The sequence below is a fragment of the Podarcis raffonei genome, chromosome 15 (genome assembly GCF_027172205.1).
Source record: "Podarcis raffonei isolate rPodRaf1 chromosome 15, rPodRaf1.pri, whole genome shotgun sequence".
Lineage (NCBI taxonomy): Eukaryota > Metazoa > Chordata > Lepidosauria > Squamata > Lacertidae > Podarcis > Podarcis raffonei.
The window spans coordinates 43,365,008-43,380,196 of record NC_070616.1 but is presented as its reverse complement, the minus strand read 5'-3'; the positions used below and the strand labels follow the sequence as shown (position 1 = coordinate 43,380,196).

The window sequence follows — 15,189 nt, the reverse complement described above, 5'->3', positions numbered from 1 at the left end:
GTCTTTCCAGGAGGGTGATCGCCCTTTCAAATTTACAATCCAAACCTGACACCAAAACAGCGGCTCATCCTCCCTAAGACTACAAATCTTACAACGAGGTCTGCCTCTCAATGGTGGATCACTGTTGTAACTACGCCACAAAGAAAGCCTCTCTTCTTTCCAGATCTTTTCACGAAGTAAAACCTTTTATATTTTTTTCTTTCCCACACAGTTTATTTTTCATCTCACTTGCAATTAGTTGTTGTGACGGTTCTTCTAAGGGGGAGGGTTGTTAGGTAATCATATTAAAAAATAAGAAGGTTTTCCCCCCCTTTCCGTTCTGTTCAACATACTGAAATGTCTGTAGTTCTTTGATGCTGTCTTCTGTTCCTTCCGTCACATCATTCATCGTCTCAGTGGTAGAATTATTTAGCAGATAATACCCTCCTGACCTCGCTCGAAGCATGAGCGTTTACTTCTCCAATTTTTTTTCCTTTTAAGCAACGCAACCAGTTTTGCTCTTGAAAGCGGCATCCGGGAGCTCCGAGCCCGCATGAGAGTTATCCGCCCAGTGCCCCCACCCCCTGCTTCTTTCGAACTCGGGGGTGATTTATGGGCAACCGCGGGCGAGGCAGCATCTTCCCACCCCCTGGGAAGACAAGGGAGACTGATTTTACTCCCCATAATCAGCCTCTAATTACCTCGTGTGAGCCGGGTAGATGATATTGTCGGCCATCTTCCAAGGCGCCCCCAGCGGCCCCCCTACTTAGCTATCTTACTATCAATGAGGAAACAATTCATGTAACCCTCAGCTCTTTGAAAGAAGAGTGGGTGTAAATGTGATAAATGCAATCTTGGAAGGACTGAACCAGAATCAATTAAATGCAATTCCTCTGAAGCTTGTATGTTAGAAATAGTGTTTGTTCTAAAGTAGTTACTGACCTAGTTTGGATTTAACACTAACCCATAGTTTAGTGTAAAGTGCACGAGGCTGCTCCCCACTCCTCCAGTGGCCATGGGGAGGAGATAGGAAGCACCTGCTTCCATTTTCAGCTAACTGCGGTTTGTCATCCAATAACTGCAGTTAGTTTAACATACCGTGGCCCCCTAGAGTATAACCTCTATCAACCCTCAACACTGGCTGTGCTGTTCTACAGCATGTGGAAGCCCCTATCTGTCCAAGAAATGCAGACTTGTGGACCGTCGTCTGAATTGTGCTTGTTTCAGCAAACCATAGTAATAATTATTATTATTATTTTCCCCAGCCACTCTGGGCAGCTTACAACATATCAAAAAAACATAATAAAAACATCAAGATCAGACTAAACAGCTTGTCCTGCTTCAGATGAAATTACAAGCAAGCATTTGTTGACTACTGAAGGAAGTACTTCCAATCTATTGATCGCAGCTGTGCTGGAGGGGAAGCAACAGTGTATGAGTCTGAGGCCTTAAAGTCATGTGGCATTAAAGCATAGGCTAGTGTTAACTTAATAATAAAATAAATTTTATTTATATGATTTCTCCCCATCCTTCTTCAGAAGACTGCAGGATAGGTAACAACATTTAATACACAATCCAAAATTTAAAAACAACATATGAAATTCACTCTTAAAACTTTTATCAGAAGAAAAACAACACTTGTAACAGTAAATTTCACCTGATGTCTGATGGATATTTTGACATTCCTTACTGCCTCTCTCATAGAGGGTGTCTGATTTTCATAGGGATTTCTTTACACAGCTGTATAATTGCATTTCCTAAGTTGTGTAACCCTGGAGGACAAAGATAAAATCAGCACTCTTGTAATTTCTCTTTCTCCCTCTTGTTTTCTTCTAGCTGCTGTGCTGAAATATGAAAACAATGTCATGAACATCAGGCAGTTCAACTGTTCTCCACACCCTTACTGGCTTCCAAACTTCATGGATGTTTTCACATGGTCTTTGCCTTTCGTAGGGGAAAAGGGTAAGAAGGAGATTGCCCAATAAAATTATTGATAAGCAAAGCAATTATCAAAGGAGCAGGAAAACAGATCCTCCTGATGCAGTAGGATTGACTAGGCTGGATGTAGCCTTGGGCGGTCTGTTGCTGCCATAAAGGAGAGACATTTGTGGATTTTGCTAGCTTGCTCACTCCTGAAGCAAATAATTTAGAAAATTCTGCAAAATTTGGCCTTCAGGCACTCAACCTTCTATTTTTTAAAAAATATATATATAATAAAAAATAAGCATGTTAGTGGCCATTATTGTGTCATAGGAAATTTTCAAAATATATTGTCTCAGGTTCAAAAATCAGGGTACTTGTGTGTTTACAGCATTTATGTACTGTTTTCAGCTTTAAAAATCCTTAAATCCCCATTCAGACATGAAGCTGACTAGGTAATCTTAGAGCAGTTGTACTCTCTCAGGTTGTTGTGAGGATAGCCTTGGTGAAGAATTGACGTTTTTATCCCCCCAAAAGTTTTTGATTTCAGTTTCCACTGAAAGGAGGCTGCATTTTAATATTTTAATGTTTTAATGTTGTATTTTAATCTTGTTTTTTAAGTTGTATTTCAATCAATTGTTTTATATCGGGTGTTAGCTGCCCTGAGCCCAGTCTTGGCTGGGGAGGGCAGGGTATAAATAAAATTTATTATTATTATTATTATTATTATTAAAATGGAGGGCACATGGTATGTGCTGCATCAGACTCCTTGGAACAAAGATTGAACAAAAATGTAATAAATAGTTTATGGTGAATATTAAAATCAATAACAAAACAACAAAACAACTGCTTGGCTACCTTGGGAGGGAGGGATATAATAAATAAAATATTTGAAAATCAGTTTATAAAATGCAAATAATGGGAGATAAATCTGTGTAGATGTAGTTGTACATGCATAACCTTTGTTTCAGCTGAGAGGAGTAGAAGGATTAAGTAGCTGTTCTAACATTTGTTAGGTTTTATGTAACTGAAATTTAATTTCAGTTGAGTATTTTATATATGTGTGTTATGTGCTCCCCAGCCTGCATTTTTATACACGTAATGTCATATTGGCATGGTTCACACCTAACACCAAACTGTATTGCTTTGTTTGCTGTGTAAGCAGTCCTGCTTGTACACTGTCTCTGGTTCTACTGTTCTCCAATAATGAATTGGGAATTGGGAGTTCTGATGGGGAAAATTGTTTGGGGACTTTAGGTTATAGCTTGAAGGAGTTTAAGAAGCACCATAACCAGAGAAAATGGTGTTCAGGGATAAAACAGAACTTTTTAAGCGCAAGGCGTAGTTTGCTTTCGACATCTGAACCAGCAAACAGTGTATGTTTGCCCTCCAAGACAGCATTGCAAATAACAGTTTGAAGTTGGTTTCCAATCCTACTTTGGCAGGCATTGAAACAGAGCGTGTTTGAGGAATAGGAAGAATACAAGCACAAGGTTTGTTCACGTAATAATCCATGATGTATCATCATATGTGAACAAGCCCATTCACATGCTGTGGCAGATATAGATACACACATAAACACGCGCGCACACAAAAATCTCTAATCTCTTGCCCATTTCTCATTATTTCCTGCAGTTACAGAGATGCTGGTTAACATCCTTAACATCTGCTCTGATGATGAGCTCATTTCAGATGGAGATGAAGCGTTGGACGGTAACAAAACCTTTTTACTTTTTCAGGGTGGGTTAGGTTTGGTTGCTTTCAAGCACTTTTGGAAGAAATGACATTCAAAGCTGGATGTGCTGCCTTGTTCTTAGCACCTTTTTGTTGCCATCTTTTTCATTCATAGTTTAAGCTCACTGTCTTTGGCTGTTTTACAGACAACTCTTTCTCTAGCGTAATAAGAGCCACTCTGCGCCCTCCCTCCCACCTCCCACTATGGCGGTTCCCTTGATCCAGCAGCAGTAACTTGGTATTTGTTCAGATGGAATGAAGGAGGAAAGGAGAGTTAGGAAGAGGAAGCCTGACCAGCGTGAGCTGCTGCCTTGTTCAGTTTTCATTTACATCTGCTGCTGCTCCTTACGCCCCAATATAGATGGATGGAGTTGTGAAATTGGCTTGTCCAGATATAATAATCAACTTCCAGTCCACTCAGTTTCACTTCTGAAAGAAATTGCACATTTTTAACTGCATAAGTACATATGTAGATATGCACCCATCTTTTATAAGATTTAAAAAAATCCCTCAGTTCCAGAAATATTCTGAGCCTGTGGGTGGCGGAGCAGCTGATCATCATGGGCACTCTTTCGTATGCATCTGTGACAGTTGCAACAAAATGTACACATGTATTTTTGCAAAACTACTGGTCATGCTTCTGGGGGCTTTTGGCTTTCCCAAGGTTCAGCCTGAAGTGCTCGAGGAACCCACATAACTGGTTAATTCTGCGAGAGGGGGCACAAAGACTGAACAGGCAATGGCATCTCTATGATGCCAACTCTCTGGAAGGCTACCCAACAGTGTGCAGTGTTAAACTAGTGACAACTAAGTATGCAGGAAAACTGAAGACTACTTTTCTGATATTATTACAATTATAGGAATTTTTGCTGTCTTCCTTTACTGCTTAATTGTTTAAAAAATACTGGCATTTTGCACTGCTAGATCAATTCTTTTGATCATTGGTCATTGGATTGGCCTTTCCATCCTTTTTGCACAATCTGCAGAAATAGATCCAACCTCCTCCTTTTTGGCCCTTGCTAGTAGTTTATAGGATTGTAGAGTTGCAAAGGACCACGAGGGCCGTCTAGCCCAGCCCCCTGCAATGCAGGAATCTTCTGCCCCATGTGGGGCTCATACCTTTGCCCCGGAGATTAAGAGTCTTATGCATCTGAGAGGCAGAAGGAAAATTGATTTGTCCATCTGGAGTCTGACAGCCAAGTGAGCATGACACAGGTGCAGAAGAGAACTACCAGCTGACCCAGCGCTAACCTTCATGTCCCATTGCACTTAAAAAAGAAATGTTATTCCCTCCCTCCCATGGAAATTTAAATTTGTTTCTTCTATCTCTGTCTTCATCTCCTTGTTACTTCGTGTCTCCTCTCCCTGAAGATAACTACATTTCAAGCTATCCGAAAGGTACCCAGCTAGAATTTGCTAAAAGCTTAATTCTCACTGCCTGTGCCACCAGATTTCCTTGGAGTGGATTTTGAATAGCTGACTAGTTGAACAGTCTCGCCATTTCCCCCTTCTTCCCCATCAGTTTTAACATGAACGTGGTGCATTTGGTTTTTGTTTCTTTTTTCCAACCCTGTTGTGTTCCACCAGGAACCAGAGCGATGGGGGTCACGTTTCTCTTTGACGTTTGAATGCAGCAGCCACCTTGTGCATGGCTGATCCATTGGTGCATGTCAGTTCTCCAGTTTGGCTTGTCCTGTTCTTGATGCATAGTCGGGCAATTAAAAAAGAAGATCTTAGCTTAGAGGAGATGTATTTCTCATTCAGTGTACAGTTGAGCTCCCAGAACCTCCATGCTTTTCAGTCCATGTTTGGTCTGTGTAGTAAAAGGGAGTGTACTTATCCCTAGCACATTGTATTTGTTGAGGACTCAAGCAAAACCACAAGATTCCAGCCATTCCTTTGTCTGCGTCTATGCCAAAGGTGGTGCTTGTGTGACCGCTCTCCCTTCTGCAAGCACAGCCCAGCATCCTGATGTCTTCACCCTCACTAGGGCTTGTAGTTGTGTTCTTGCCTTGCAAAACTGTGTCTCAATGGCTGAGTCATTCATGTTACATCTCATGTGTACTGTGGTCAAACATGTCTGGGCAGGCAAAGAGGTCTGCTGCTCCGATCAACACTTGTCCTACTACTTCTGGTGCTCCTACTTCCCCCTGTTTGGACTTCCTCTTTGTGTGTCATTCTGTCCATCACTTGCTGCCCCTTTCATTCAGTTCATTACCATTCTATGGAATTTAGCTGTAAAGTTGTAATCGGATTTCTCTTTCCTAGAGCCAAGCAGATGCTTCATACTGGCATTGCCTGAGCCTTAGTTGTTTTCCTCCCTCATTCTTTTAAACCCTTTTTGATTTTTTTCCTAAGGAGGCACCACTGCCCGTAAAGAGATCATCAGGAATAAGATCAGAGCCATTGGGAAGATGGCACGAGTCTTTTCAGTTCTTCGGTAAGTTTGCTCGCTTTGGTGAATCTCAGCTTGAGAGAGAGGGAATATCATTTTGCCAGATTGCCCTGGCTGCACCAGGGCAGAGAATGAAAGGTCGGCAAGTCTTGGACCAGTGCATGTTAAATGTTTAAAAGTCCACTGCTACAGGACTGATTCGTGTGGGACTATCACCTGGAATTTGCACTCTCCCGGCAGGGAGCCAATTCTGTGGGAAAGACCCTACACAGTGGTGGTCTTGTAAATGTTACAGCCAAGCTGCTCCCATTGCAGGACTGTTAGAGATGTAAAGTGTCAGTAGGGATTGTTCAGGGATTTTTTTCTTAGTACATTCATATTCCACCTTTCTTCTATCATAATTGGGGAGGGGGTACAAGACCTTTGTGGACTTTGGATTTTTGTTTTGATCAATAGATTCCAACCCCCCCCCAAAAAACCCCAAGATTTGATTCTTAAATGCTGTTTTACACATGATTGGAAGCTGCCTTGTACAGTGTAAACTTGTTTCTCTGTAGCCCAGTATTGTCTGTCCAGAGTCTCAAGGCAAAGATCTTTCCCATCATGTGAAATTGATTCTTTTAATTCAGAGGTGGGGAATATTTTTGGCCCAGTGGACCAGACTGTTATCTGTCCCTACCCTCATGGGCCAACTTCAACATATTGGTGGGATTAACCCACCTGTCAGTCACCTGATTCAATTATGAAGATACAAGAACAGACGAAGGACAGGTGGATGTGCCTGCACACCTGTCAAAGGTCCCTTGCCCAGCATCTTCTGAGTGCCTGACAGCTAGCTCATTGTTGCGTGCTTGGGAAGGGCAGTGTGAAGCTGGCGAAACTGCTTTATGCAGGGGTTGACTGCCTGATGGAGCTTCCCACAGAGAACTCAGTCATGTAACCGATTCGGCTGGGTCTCTTCCTGCTCTACACCTGTTGTCAGGTGTGGGACAGGTGGCTGTGGTTTGAGGAAAAAGGCCTTTGGGGCTAAATTGGGACCCAAGGTGAGCCCAACTTGGTCCACAGGCCAGAGGTTCCTCACTTCTGTTTTTATGGGCGATGCCAGAGATGGAATTGGGGACCTGCATGCAAATCATGCTCTGTTGCTGCCCTGTCTACAGGCCAGCAAATATGTGCTCAACAGGGAGGTGTATCCAATCCCAGCTCTAAATGCAGCTTTATGGCTCACGTATTTACAAACGTAACAATTTCACGCACATTAAAATGTTTAGCAGTTCCCTAAAAAGATCTTGAGTGTGCAGCTGAGGAAACCTAAGAGGTGGGATCAGATATAGTTGGTCACTGTGCCTCTTTTTCTTGCAGGGAGGAGAGCGAGAGTGTTCTGATGCTCAAAGGACTGACTCCTACAGGTACTCTGCCCCTGGGAGTCCTCTCAGGGGGGAAACAGACTCTACAGACGGGTATGTATATGTCATAGGTGCCAACTCCCTGGGGCCCTGGGTGCCCAAGCACCCACAAAATTCCCCATGAAGGGCCTGGGCATCCACAAATTTTGGTGCCAGGGCCATGCACGCTGCATGGCACCCACAGCCCTGGGCACTCATGGTTGTGGGGCCAAGCTGGCACTCCTAGTATATGTGCAGGATAAGACCAGGTGTGACGTGTTAAGAGATCATCTAGGTTTTGTGGGGGAGGCACTGATATTTCCACTGCTACCTCCCCTTCCCCTTCCCCTTCCCTTCATAGTATCTGCAGTTCTGTCACCAGAAAAGATGGGCTTTAGATGTCCCCATAAACTTACAGGCCTTTAACTCTGGCACTGAATGGGGGGGGGGAGAAGCTCAGTTGGTGGAGCATGGGACTCTTAATTTCAGGGTTGTGTGTTTGAGCCCCACGTTGGGCGAAAGATCCCTGCATTGCAGGGGGTTGGACTAGATGACCCTTGTTATCCCTTCCAACTCTACAGTTCTTTTATTCTATTATTCTGTGAATGAAGCTTAGAGAAGAATAATAGGAGAGGCTGAGAACACTGGGACTAATTTAATAGAAACCTGGCAATGGGACTTGAGGGAAGGATTTCGTCCAAGGCATTTGTATGATGTTGTCATAGCTGGTGATCTTGCTGGGAATAGAGACTTGAAACTTGCATAGTGTTCTGGAATCTGTTCTTTGAACAACTATTCAGATTTCATCTATTTAACAGCAGTTGCCCTTTAGACTTCTGCTGCTGTGTAAGAGCATGTACAAATGCCATCAGCCTGCTTTTTTGTTCCCTCCTGTACGAAGCCCATCTGTTCTCAGTGCTAACATTGAAAACTAACAGCTGTGAGTTTGAGATTCTCTTTCTGGGTAGGTTTTTAATATGGACATTTATGCTGGTGTTTCAACTTGTGTGTCCTTCTCAGACAACTTGGGCTGGGGCACAGGCACCAGTGCTTATGATGTGTGCAGACCACTTTTTCCTTGGCTTTTTATGTCATTTCATTCTTGTCCTTCATGGACTGGAACTAATCTGTCCACAATTGCCAGCTCCATATACACCCATTGCAGTTTTGATGAAGAGAAAACAAAACTTAAGTTTACACTGTTGCACTGAGGCACTCTCATAGCTGTATACCAGATGTTAAAACTATTAAGCTGTTTCTGGTTGTAGATCATTCTTTCCTACCCTCTAGTATAGTGCCACAGCCAGGTTTAGCATCTACTGAAAGAGATAAACTGATGAAATTAGATGGATGAGTGCAATAGGACAAATCCACAAACAACTATTGAAAAAGAAAGAATCTAGGCAAGGGGTATGAGCAAATACCAGGAAGAGAAAGACATCATAAGACTTGGGTTGAGATTAATTAGCTCAGCATTTTAGGACTCTAGCACACACACAGTTGATCTTAAACAGGCAACTTATGAGATGTGAATCTGAGATTCTGCTTGCAAGCAACCAGCCAGCCAGCATTGGCCAAATGTGTCTGCAAGGAAGCCCATGTGCACCATCAGGTCAGTGCAGCTTGGATAGTTCTCCCAAATCCCTATATAGGCTTCCTGGTCAGACTTGCTCACAGGTCTGCCCAGTAGGAGATCCAGCTCTTACTGCTCTCTCTTGGCTTAGGGCTACCACTTCCTTGCTCTTGCTTGGCCTTTGCTTCATCCTGCCCTGAAACTGGCATACAAGCTTATACCTCCTGAATTGAGGTAAAAGCATTTGTACACAAACACGTGTACAAATAGTGACTCATCATGTTGTGCAGTGTTGGAATTTGTCCCTTCCTTTTGTGAATATCAGTGGCAGATCATACAAACAGCAACCCCAAAACCTATCAGTCTGGATGCATCTTTAGGGAGTCTTCTTCATGCATCATTATTTGCCTGTACACACTTCCCCATAAGAAAAAGTTTTAGAGAAGGCCATTCTTTTTCAATGACATTTAGTATTGTGACTGTCAATAGCTGATACAGGTCTGGGTTTTTTTCACACCTGCCAAAATCAAAGCAATCAAGAGATCCCAGCAAATCTAAAGAACTCAGCTTTCTTAATGTTGAGATAAAATTGCACACCCAAAATCTGAAGTGTTGGGAAATTGTGAATATTTGCAAATATTTTTTCAGCTCCAGTGTATACTTCCTGTTTTGTCACATGTACACTCTTCCAGAACAGCACGCTTGCTTTTTCCTACATTAAGGTGATATTGTGTTAAATTTTGTTAATCTACTGCGGATAGCACTGAAGGTCAAGCTTTGTGGGCAATCATGACTGGTTGTGAGGTCAGCAAATGAGTTATAGCAACATGTCTCTCTAGAGCAGGGGTCAGCAAACTTTTTCAGCAGGGGGGCCGGTCCACTGTCCCTCAGACCTTGTTGGGGGCCGGACTATTTTTTGGGGGGGGAATGAACGAATTCCTATGCCCCACAAATAACTCAGAGATGCATTTTAAATAAAAGGACACATTCTACTCATGTAAAAACACGCTGATTCCCAGACCGTCCGTGGGCTGGATTTAGAAGGCAATTGGCCCAGGCCTTAGTTTGCCCACCCATTCTCTAGAGGGAACCCTGTGAGCTAGTGTTTTAATCATTTTCTGCTGCCAGCCTTCATGTTTGGCATTGAGCCAGGTGATTTTATTTCTCATCAATGTTGGATGACTTCCTGGTGTACTGGAAAGAGGCTTGCTTTGGCACTTGCTAGCCTAGATTTTAAATTTCTTACATGGAAGAATATTGTAGCAGAATCTTCCATGGTCAAAGGAGGTGGTGATTTCCCTTCTTTCTTGCAGGGGAAGGCTAGACTTAATTTTCCAGATAGCTGAACATGTTTTTTCTCTCTAATGGAATAGGAAGTTGGCAGATGAAGGCATAGGTGTCAAGAACTCCCTTTCTTGAGCTCTGCAATAAATCAGGCTGAAACATGTGCTTTAGAGACTGACTAGGTGTCTAATATATGGGATGCGGGTGGCGCTGTGGGTAAAACCTCAGTGCCTAGGACTTGCTGATCGTAAGGTCAGCGGTTCGGGGTGAGCTCCCGTCGTTCGGTCCCAGCTCCTGCCCACCTAGCAGTTCAAAAGCACGTCAAAGTGCAAGTAGATAAATAGGTACCGCTCCAGCGGGAAGGTAAACAGCGTTTCCGTGTGCGGCACTGGTGCTGGCTCACCAGTTGCAGCTTCGTCACGCTGGCCATGTGACCCGGAAGTGTCTGCGGACAGCGCCGGCTCCCGGCCTCTTGAGCGAGATGAGCGCGCAACCCTAGAGTCGGTCACGACTGGCCCTTACGTATGGGCAGGGGTACCTTTACCTTTTAGGTGTCTAATAACTTGGCTGACTGTTTTTAACTATTGCTACATCGGATTTTTAAACTTCATAGAAACCTCCAAACATAAGCATCTAAAAGCTTCCACTGAAGCGTCATCACACTGAAATTAAGCATATGAATTTTATGAGCATTGTAACTTTACAGGATCTGTTTTGAGCTTCAGTAAAGAGAACACATTCTCTTGCTCATTTCCTCCTGTTTCTCTGTCACATTTAATCTTCACACATACTTTGTTTTCTGCATGCAGTTTCTCCTTCCTCATCTCCCAACCAATCCCTGACTTTACATTTCCCTGCCTTTGTCCTCATTGCCTGAAAACTCTCCCTTTGTAAATCAGAGCATCAGCTCTACTTAGGCCTGTATCCTAGTCAGTTTCATACCTCCATTCATTCCACCTTTTTAAAAAAATAGCTACTTAGCTAATATAAGCCAAATTATCTCCTTCTAGAATTGTCTCTGAGACCAGTGTTCCATCAGTAACAATGTCTTTGCACACCTGTTTTTTAAGGTTGTGCTGTCCCATGCAAACCTCTGGTAATCCTGAGGCTGAGAGCTGGCAACTTTACCCAAGGCTGCATAGAGGGATTTGTGGCTGGCTGAGCAGTGGTTTTCACTAAGGTCCAGCACTGTGTTCAGGGAGGCATTCAGTCTCCTTTAATGTGTCATTTGTTGCATGAAAAACGGGACTTGTTTCCTGGATCATGAGATCAGAGATCCTGAACTTTGTCTTGGTCTTCACAAACTTGCATGCTGTAGCTGTCAGGTAATGTTTTAATCCAGCTCCAGCCCAGCACAGAAACCAAGACCTCTTCGTTATGCCCCCCAAAATGAAGAGCCTCAACAGGGATGCTTTATCACCAGCAGTTCCAGCACTGAGGTGCAACTCAGATCAATCCATGTATTTCATATCAGAGAGTTCCAGTATGAACTCTCAACACTTGGAAAAAACGTTTGATGCCATCAAAGCCTTTGAAGATAGTGCCTGGATATGCCAGATCTTGAAAACATGGGAGCTGTGCTCTAGTCATGTATCAGAAAGGTCCCCACCACTACATAGCGCATGTGTGAGCAACAGCCAGCCAGGAAGCATGGCCCTTTTGCCATGGTGTGCTTTCACCAAGGGCCTATTGTCACAGCTGTTGCATCACCCCAAAGCACCATTCTTTTTGAAGCGATACTGTGGCACCACCACAAATCTCTTTCCCAACAAGTTAGGACTTCTGTTTCACATAGATTTGATAAAGGCCGCATTCAAGTGAACTGGATTTTAACCAGTGCTCCATTGTGGTTTCATGATATTGATATATGTGTATGCTGTGGTTATCTGTTGTATGTGTATATGGTTATTTTGTTTAAATGGGAATTTAGTACACACTTTTATACGCAATTTGGTCTTGTTAGTGGATGATCTGGGTTACTGGGACTCTCAGTGTGTTTAGAATTCTATCCATTGGCAATCTGTCATGTACCTTTGGAACAGACATAGGCAAACTCGGCCCTCCAACTCCCATCATCCTTAGCTAACAGGACCAGTGGTCAGGGATGATGGGCATTGTAGTCCCAAAACATCTGGAGGGCTGAGTTTGCCTATGCCTGCTTTAGAAACTCCCAGGCAAAGTGAGAAGGTAACAGGAATATATATTTAAAGAAACATGAACTGTCATGGCAAAACACACTTTACAGTAGTCATATTATCTCTGGCAGTTTGGAACCACACAGGCCAACATGCAAGAATGGCCCCCTGACATTGCTCAGACATGATCTGTTTTATTTATTTTAAAAGTTAATTTGTTGTATGTTGTGCTAGAATGCTCTGAAAATACAAATCAAAGCTAGAGCATCAAAGCTCAGCAAAATACATGTTGCTAAAGTGCTCCTAAATAAGAATTGTTCTGTATTGTTTCTGAAACAACTGCCACAGATCTCCTTGTGGCTGTCTGAGGGCAGCTGGTTCCAAAGGCAGGGGCCCTAACCAAACCAGCTATTTGAAGGGGCATGCAGGAACACTGTGCAGATTAAAGTTTCTATTCTATAGAGAGCTGCTTGCCTTATTGGAAATCCCAGTGCAAAGGTAGAGTGGGTGCTTTTTGATGGCAAAAGCAGAGGATCTTTGTTCATAGGAAATGATATGACATAGTTATAAAACCATTTTGGGAGGTGGGATTGATCTGGTGTTAAACAAAGCAGGTTAAGTCTGGGGCTGAAGCATGGAACAAGCAAGTCTCCCTTCTATTATACTCTTTTCTGAGGAAAATATGTGTTGGTTCCAGCCATGTGCTGTTGATTGCAGCTGTGGCTATTAAATGCAGCTGTGTGCACCAATGGGGATATGTTGCTGCCTGGTCCCATCAGTCATGGAAGAAGCTACCTCCACGACATCCCTTGGACTCCTGGTTTTGAAAAACCAGTCCTGCCATTCTCGGTTCTTTTTCCCCTTGGGGCTTGGGATAATTAGGTTTAAGGAAGAAAACTATAACTCCCCTCTGTCTCTCTGCCCTATTGCCACCATCCTCTTCCACTGGTTGTCTTCACAATCCTCCTCGGTTGGGACTGGGAGGGTTGTAGATCTCTAACAACCATGGTTATGTTAAAGTTCACTCACTCTTTTCTGTCTTCATTTTTGCATGCCACTGTTCCTTCTGTATTACAGCCACAGTAGAAGCGGTAGAGGCACGGGAAGGTATGGCTAGAATCTTGCAAGAAGCGTGATGGTTTGTGTGTCTGCTGACCCCCCCCCCCTGCCAAGAGCTTTATTCTCAGCAGCAGTACGAACGCTTTTTACTCTTGCATCACCAGAAGGGGGAGAAGGGGAGAGGGACATGGCCTGGCACACCTCCCACCCCTGGGGTCCATCCACATGGGGAGGATGCACAGAGGCATCCGTCAAACTCTCTACCCTGCTTCTATAATCTCTCATAGCGTTAGAACTGGGTAGGCTCAAACAGCCATGGAGATATAATGCTCCATACTGTGACATTATTTTTATTTTAGATGAACAAAGCCTACCATTCTATGTTGGCCTCAGGGCTACGGTGTGGAATTGGACCCATCCCTTGAGACTTGTAGCTGTGCTGAGTTACAGCAAGAGTATTGCAGCTGGCTCAACCATGGTAGGCAGACTTGGCAGCTGCCTAGAGTGGCACAACTCCAGTGGGGCTCCTGCCTTGCCAGAAGCAGCATGCAAGTTGTGTTTTTGGTGTTCCTCTCGAAAGGTTTGTATCAGCGGCTGATGGAAGTTGTAATCCGAAACATCTTGAGAGTAGCCAGTTTGTTGGGCAAGGCTGGCTTATCTGTCCTGCCCCATCCATCTAGCCCAGTATTACCTTCTCAAACTGGCAATGGATCCAGTATATCTCACTCCAGCAATCACCCCAGATCCTTTTCCTTGAGATGCCAGTGATTGAGCCCAGGACCTTTGGGCATGCAATGCAGGCACTCTCCAGCTGCGCTCTAGGAATGTGGTGCAGAATCCTCTGCACTCTCAAAATGACCACCATGAATAGGGCAGCAAAGTGCTTCCAACTGGTCCTGAACAAAGTCATAGAATGTGCATCTTTGTGACTCTTCTTGCAGAGCATGAAGTTGTTCAGGACATATTGCTGTCCAGTAACCACCTTTGGCCTTCCCTGTGGGTAGGCTTGTCAGAGCTGTAATCGTCAAATGGCTCTGTCTCTTTACTTTCTCATTTACCACAGTCATGTGGCAAGTACCTCTGTGATCTGCAGACACAATTTTTCCCAATCTTTAAAGGAATTTGTGCTTTGCAGAAAAAATAACCATTCTAAATTCCTCTAGCTCTTTGCTTTTTCAGAAACAGTGTGCAAAAAGAAATGTGCTCTGCTCTGGAACTGATGGAGAGAACAAGACTATTCCACATGTGCGCCTTGTCACACTTGAGGCTTTTCTTGGCATTCCCTTCTTGGTCATGCAAGATCTAAAAAATATATCTACTGCTTTTTTTATCCAAAGATTAGTTTCATTCTCCCATTCTTTGTTGTGTTGTGAGTGTGTGGTGTTGTACTGAAGTATGTGACTTTGATTTAGTCCTCACTATTATTTTTGATTTTATGTTTTTCAGTTTTCAAAACTATGCTGCTGTTTCACTGCACTAATGCCTCGATTATTGAGCACATATCTGACTTGATTCTTTGTTTCTTCCAAGATTAGGCCAGGAATTGTACTGAGAAAAAAGCAATACTAATGAAAGTCCCTTACAGGGATAATTTTGCCTAGGAGTTTAGGCTGGAGAGTCAGTTTTAAGAGCATCGAATGTTGTTTGAGAGGGCATCTGTTCCTACAGTGTATACATGTATATATATTTTTGTCTCATTGTCACGTCTACTCAAACAGATGCAGC

At 43.4% G+C, this 15,189-nt stretch overlaps 1 protein-coding gene across 4 annotated transcripts in view; it reads left to right on the top strand.

Annotated features, from left to right (window-relative positions):
- The window catches only part of PPP3CC (protein phosphatase 3 catalytic subunit gamma), a 68,252-nt gene that overhangs the window by 52,036 nt on the left and 1,027 nt on the right, over positions 1 to 15,189 (top strand). For 2 of the 4 annotated variants that reach the window (XM_053367021.1, XM_053367018.1), the window contains 5 exons: positions 1,816 to 1,941; positions 3,535 to 3,612; positions 5,992 to 6,073; positions 7,391 to 7,488; positions 13,483 to 13,512. In XM_053367021.1, coding sequence (XP_053222996.1) covers positions 1,816 to 1,941; positions 3,535 to 3,612; positions 5,992 to 6,073; positions 7,391 to 7,488; positions 13,483 to 13,512 — 414 coding nt within the window. Of the gene's footprint in view, positions 1 to 1,815; positions 1,942 to 3,534; positions 3,613 to 5,004; positions 5,121 to 5,991; positions 6,074 to 7,390; positions 7,489 to 13,482; positions 13,513 to 15,189 lie in introns of those variants that run through there. The other 2 variants (XM_053367019.1, XM_053367022.1) reach the window with 2 other exon arrangements.